The sequence below is a fragment of the Octopus bimaculoides genome, chromosome 13 (assembly GCF_001194135.2).
Source record: "Octopus bimaculoides isolate UCB-OBI-ISO-001 chromosome 13, ASM119413v2, whole genome shotgun sequence".
Taxonomy (NCBI): Eukaryota; Metazoa; Mollusca; class Cephalopoda; order Octopoda; family Octopodidae; genus Octopus; species Octopus bimaculoides.
Window position 1 is genome coordinate 8,985,433 of NC_068993.1, and position 6,728 is coordinate 8,992,160.

Here is a 6,728-nt window from a genome sequence, read left to right on the forward strand (position 1 = left end):
TATATATATACAGTTTATATATATATATATATATATATATCGACTTTAAATAGAGCTCAAAACTGATCCATTGAAAATACTTTATTATAATAATAATAATGAAAATGACCTATGAACATTTCGATGCAATATCCAGAACAATTCATACATATTATAAAATATTATAAAATATGGGATACCACATCTCATCGGGGCCTTATTATTATTATTATTATTATTATTATTAGTAATATGCAGACAATAAAAATATATATATATTCTTGTATATATTTGGTCATTTCTGTCATGTGTATTGTCTCTCTCTCTCTCTTGTAATTAATGAGACCAACAAAAATTGTTGAACTTCCAGTTCTTTATATGCTTGTCAGATATGTCACAAGACGTGTGTGTGTGTACGTGTATGTACTGGAAAAAGATTAATGTTTCTGTGTCTGTAATAGATCTTTGTTGTTCCCACCATTCCAAAGTTTTCATGTGAAATGTTTCATTTATAAAATAGAAAATATTTCTTTCTATGACAGTGAAAAGAAACCAAAGACTGATGCTGTAAAATCAGATGCCCCAGAAGAAGAGTAAGTGCCATGTATGGTCCCATACAGTTTCCCTATTACTGCAGTGTTGTCCTAGTTGTATATATGGTCAGTGGAGTCCCCACCAACCACTGCAGTGTGATCTATACAGTTCCCATGTATGAAATTGTATAGTATTTTCGACGAATACGGTGTTGTTTTCATCATTCCGTATATGGTGAATTTAGTTGTCATAGTTACATTTATAATCACTACAGCTCACCTGTCATTGTAATGTTGTCGTAGTCACATGTGTGATCAGAACAGTTCACCTTCCACTGTAGAAAAGTAGTAGCTCCATATTTCTCACTCCTACATAAACCATTCCAATGCTGCTGTCCCAAATTTCTGGTCATTTCATCACAACCCTTCTCCGTAGTGTTTGGCTTTGAAGTCATTTTATCGTTCAATGCTTTTCTCTACAGTTCTACCTTTTGAACATCATTTTCTTAAGTCATTTATCCAAACAGATTATTGTCTTATTTCACTGCTTTATTTTATTATTTTTTTTTTTTTAATGGAGGAAGGGTTAATTTTTTCTATATAGTCATAGTTGTCTTTCTTTATTAGAATTTAAAAAAACTCATCTTTTTTTTTTTTTTTTTGCATTGATTAGGTTATATCGATTGTGTTTCTCATCATTTCTATCTTTTTCTTTTTTTTTCTTTTCACTAATGACCTTAATTATATCAAAAGCTAGAATCAATTGTTTATTCAGCTGTCATTTCTTTACAAACTCAGCAGATATATTGAAAGACATGTTATGTATGTGTATGTATTGAGAAAAAAAAAACAAAATCTAAAAAGTGAATGTTTCCATGTTTGTTTGTGATAGATCTTTGTTGTTTACATTTGAAATGAATGCTTTGTTTATAAAATAGAAAATATTTCTTTCTATAACAGTGAAAAGAAACCCAACGCTGATGGTGTAAAATCAGACGCCCCAGAAGAAGAGTAAGTGCCATGTATGGTCCCATACAGTTTTCCCTATCACTGCAGTGTTGTGGTAGTTCTGCATCTGTATATGCTCGATGCAGTTCACCTACCATTGCAGTGATGTTATCGTAGGTTCTCTATGTGGTCAGTACAGTTTCTATACCACTTCAGTGTTGTCGGTAACTTCTATGGTCAATGTTGTGTCTCTTCTTTTTATACCACTCATTCTAATGCTGTTCTCTCATATTTTTCTGGTCATTCCATTGCAACCCTTCTCTGCAGTGTGTGACTTTTTACATAAAGTTACTTTATCAACTACTATTTTTCTCCACTATTCTTACTTTTAGTGCCAATTTCTAAAGTCACTTTCATACAATGTAACAATGTAGAGATATTGTCTTAGTGGTTTAGTTGTACATTTTTTTTTCTTTGATTGGGAATGGGGGAGAATTTTACTATAGTTTCCTCTTTAGTCAACCATGCTTTACTAATCTAATTTTTAAAGAACTGTGTCTATATTGTATATATTTGGTTATTCCATGATTTCTGTCTTAGCTCTATCTTTCCAAAGTGACCTACTCTTAGGCATCAAAAACTGGGCTCAATTATTCAACTTTCATAAGTTTTGCTTTTGAAATCTTTTCTTGATTGTAAAATAGAAATAGTTATTTCTCATGATTGTGGAAAAGAAGCACAAAGACTGCTACAGTAAAATCAGAAGCCTCAGGTGAAGAATGAGTTCTGTATATGGTCAATACAATTCACCTACCTCTGCAGTATTGTTACATCTATACGTATGGCTAATACAGTTTACCTACAACAGTAGTGATGTTGTTAGTCCATTAACCACTGCAGTGTTGTCATGGATATGAGTATTTTCAGTATAGTTACTAAAAAGGTACAATGTTCTCTTAGCTAATATATAGTTAATACAATTTCTTAATCTCTGCAGTAGTTTAAATTACTGCAACTCTTTCTCTATAATATACATGTTTTTTTATATATGTGGTCACTTCTATTGTGTTACTTCTATCTTTTACTAATTACCAATTCTTATACATCAAAAAGCTGGAATCAATTGTTCAACATCCAATTTCCTTTACATCCTTGACAATTATCTCGGTAGGCATGAATTATTAATTTTTTTTTTTTTTTCTGCTTCCATATTTGTTTGTACTAGATCTTTGTTCCTGCCACTTTTTCCAATGTTTTGTTTGTAATGCGAAATATTTCTTTCTATGACAGTGAAAAGAAACCAACGACTGGTGATGTAAAAACAGATGACCCAGCAGATGAGTGAGTAAACCTTGTCCCAAAAAAAAAAAAAAAAAAACAAAATAGAATGAAATCGGAACTTCCATCATCAAATATTCTTAATGGCAACTTTATTGCAGTTGATGCTACGCTACCTTCGTGAATTTATTCTCCTTCTCAACAGATTAATGATCTTATATATATATAACATCAGATTTTAAGATCATTAATTCATATGGAAGCAATTATTATTTGATTTGATTTTATTTATTTTTTAATATAGAAGTACAAGACAGACCGAAGTCAAAGAATATACTTTGCTGGATTGTGTGTACATTTGTTGTTCATTTAAGCTTTTCATAGTACCTGAACTAATTGCTCAGTCTAGGAACCTTTATATAAGGCCATATATAATAGTACCCACTTATTCTGTACACCTGAAATTTCTGCGTTGTAATAGTGTGTATAAGGTTGATAACTAAAGTGTGTCTAGTGGTCAGAGAATGTGGCACTAATAGTCCAAGGTATGCTGTGGACTGCCTGTTGTGTGTGAGAGAGAGCTTTTGTCTCTGTGCAGGCTGGTGTGCATGTACACTCATATATGTATATATATACACACACAAACACAAACACGTCTGGTGTTAGTCTTAGTGGTTTTGAAAACAAATTATCGTTTTTACGTCTGCTATTTTCCATGCTAGCATGGGTTAGAAGAGTACGCTTCAGCACAGCGTCTCACCCCCTTACGCTATAAAATTTCATTTTGGTTTTGAATTCTAGCTTTTGCTGATTGAAAGACTGTTGACTGTTGTTGTCAGACCACTTTTGGTTGCAACAAGATTTACCATTTTGCATGCTTCCATGGCATTGTTTACTTTTCTGCCAAATTCTGTGTGTAGTTTTCGCTCCTGCATTCTTTCTTTCACCCATTTTTATTTTTGTTTTTTGTTTTTACTAATTTTTCAGATTTCTAAAATTTTATTTTGGTTAGCATTATTATTGTGTTACATTGCATTTCATTAACAATTTAATCTTTGTTCTTGTACTTCTCTATCTATCTATATATGTATATGTGTGAAAATATATATATATATATATATATTCTCACAACAATTATCTTGCATGTAGTTCTTATTGAATGTGTAAGTTGTCACGTCATAGTGTGTGTTTGTGTATGTATATATGGGTATGCATGTGTGTGTACACTTATGTCTACACATGCTTGTGTGTGTGTGTGTGTGTATAGATATTATAATGTTTATATACATACACATGATCCAGCAGGGAATTTTGATAGTTTTGAATTTTCAAATGCTGTCAGGGAGTGTGCAAACGAAATACTGAAGAATATTACGGCTATTAGGAAGGCTGCAAAGAATTGTTGTTATTCTGCATCAAGACGTGTCTCTACACTGTGTAATTCAGATAATAATGTGCAAAGAATATTGCATTTTGAATTAAATTCTCTTATTCATAGAAGTATAAATTATACAAAAAAAAATTGAATCCATATGATAGAGGAAAGCCAGAAAAAGTTTGCGGAAATTATTTCTCATGAGCAGTAAAGTGCCTTTCTAGCTGTTAGGTAGCATAAATGGGCAAAATATATGCTACTAGTGGCACAGCAGTCCACAGTAGCTTTATGAGTGTTGCCTTCACTGTGAATGAATGTGTAACAATGTGGTGCTGTGACGTAAACATTAGTGTGAAAGACTGGTGTCTCTTTGAAGAGGGCAGACACATTGTGACTGAATTCTCATCATTGTGTGATTATGTTGTGTCAAATTGTGCCAGCTTCTTTTCCCCAAAATTGAATAGATTTGGCATTAATGTTGTTGTTGGCACTCCGTCGCTTACGACGTCGAAGGTTCCAGTTGATCCGATCAACAGAACAGCCTGCTCGTGAAATTAACATGCAAGTGGCTGAGCACTCCACAGACACGTGTACCCTTAACGTAGTTCTCGGGGATATTCAGCGTGACACAGTGTGACAAGGCTTACCCTTTGAACTACAGGCACAACAGAAACAGGAAGTAAGAGTGAGAGAAAGTTGTGGTGGAAGAGTACAGCAGGGTTCGCCACCATCCCCTGCCGGAGCCTCGTGGAGCTTTAGGTGTTTTCGCCCAATAAACACTCACAATGCCCGGTCTGGGAATCGAAACCACGATCCTATAACCGCGAGTCCGCTGCCCTAACCACTGGGCCATTGTGCCTCCACTGTGGCATTAATACACAAGATGAAGCACACAGCCATGCAGCAAGAGCTTCTATGGACATTAGAATTGAAGAAATGTTTTTCAACCATGTCATGTCACAGTGCGATGACACGTAGCCTGCCTGCTCAGTTGTCTGATACTTCCGTTTCTGATGAGCTGCCACAAAAGGAAAATGCTCAATATTCCTCACATATCAGACAAATTGAAAGCTGCTATTTTGGGGGCAAAACCTCATTACATGACACAATAAATACCTGGCTACAGTGTATGCTTGCAGAAGAATGGGTAAACGTTTGGTTGGCAATATTCTAAAGACTAAATCCTGCGCAAAATCTGCCTTGCCTTTCTTCCTTTCGGGGTCATCAATATAATCAACCAATCCTTTCCCTTTAAATTGATGGCCCAGTGCCAAAATTTGAAGCAATTTTAAGGACTAATGAACAGTTACTTAGGTGTTATTTATGTGCTTGTAAATGGCACCCATTATTTTGTACATTCAGACAATAAAGTTGATAATATCTTCTATTTATTTACTACCATTTATAGGTTGTCAGATTTCTATGCTGGACCCTGTGTGTGTTTATACATATATATATATATATATATATATATATATATGTATGTATGTATGAGTGTGTGTGTAAAATGTAAATTATAAGCTGTTTGTCAACTAGTTTCTATTAGAAAATATGAGATTTATTTATAATTTATTCAATTTTCATTATTACGTTCCGAGTTCATATTCCTGCTGGGCTCAACTTTGCTTTAAGTGATCGTTCCCTCCCTCTGATGTTAGTAGTATCATCATTATCATAGCAGTGGAGATGTGGAGGCTGTAGACAGTAGTTCTAGTTTGGCTGTGTCTAATTCAGAACTCTACTGCTCTTAAGTTTGACTTTTGTCTCTTCAGCACAATGTGAAATAAGTAGCAGTAATATACTGAGGTAGGACGATTGATATAAAGCTAATTTGTCTCACAAAATAATGTTGGCCTTGTGCCTAGTCAAAAGAATCAATTCTCTGTCACTTATTCTATTAGGTGAAAATCTTGAATATTAATTACAAATCAAAGAATTGTTGTTGCTGTTTAGTCTCAAATCAGCTTTGGTTGAACAGGCCTGTGGTCAAAACCTGGAACAGTCTTAACCATCCTGGGTCTATTTTTTTCCAGGAATATTGTACACTGATCCACTTTATCCAGTGGTGGTAAGGAATGGATTATGGGATATGTTTGGCTGCTATGTGTAGTGGGGTCAAGCAACCATGCAGAATCTTCCTCATTGGCTTGCAAATTCAGGAATGATTCTACCTGGATTTGATGACTTTATTACACAAGACACCTGAAAGGACAAATTGATCACCTTCACTGGTTTTAATGCCAGTTTTAAAACTGACTTCATAGTATCATACGTTTGCACCTTTAACTTCCTTTTTTTTTTTTATACCATGCTAGCATATGTTGGGCAAAGGCATTTTGTAGGCACATCGTTTTAAAGCTGAACACTTTCCCTGTTGCTAACCCTTGGCTATTTTACAAGTAAAGGATTTACACAGCTTCAAGGTGATTAGTCTTACTCTTTTACTTGTTTCAGTCATTTGATTGTGGCCATGCTGGAGCACCGCCTTTAGTCGAACAAATCGACCCCAGGGCTTATTCTTTGTAAGCCTAGTACTTATTCTATCAGTCTCTTTTGCTGAACCGCTAAGTTACGGGGACATAAACACACCAGCATCGGTTGTCAAGCGATGTGGG

General features: G+C 34.6%; 1 protein-coding gene across 7 annotated transcripts in view; it reads left to right on the top strand.

The window, feature by feature from the left end:
- The window catches only part of LOC106884192 (SWI/SNF-related matrix-associated actin-dependent regulator of chromatin subfamily A member 5), a 40,301-nt gene that overhangs the window by 10,518 nt on the left and 23,055 nt on the right, over positions 1 to 6,728 (top strand). For 2 of the 7 annotated variants that reach the window (XM_014935432.2, XM_052972317.1), the window contains exons 4-6: positions 522 to 572; positions 1,473 to 1,523; positions 2,751 to 2,801. The exons of 2 other annotated variants lie outside the window; for them this stretch is intronic. In XM_014935432.2, the coding sequence (XP_014790918.1) occupies positions 522 to 572; positions 1,473 to 1,523; positions 2,751 to 2,801 (153 nt within the window). The remainder of the gene's footprint in view (positions 1 to 521; positions 573 to 1,472; positions 1,524 to 2,750; positions 2,802 to 6,728) is intronic. 3 more of the 7 variants (XM_052972318.1, XM_052972319.1, XM_052972320.1) reach the window with 3 other exon arrangements.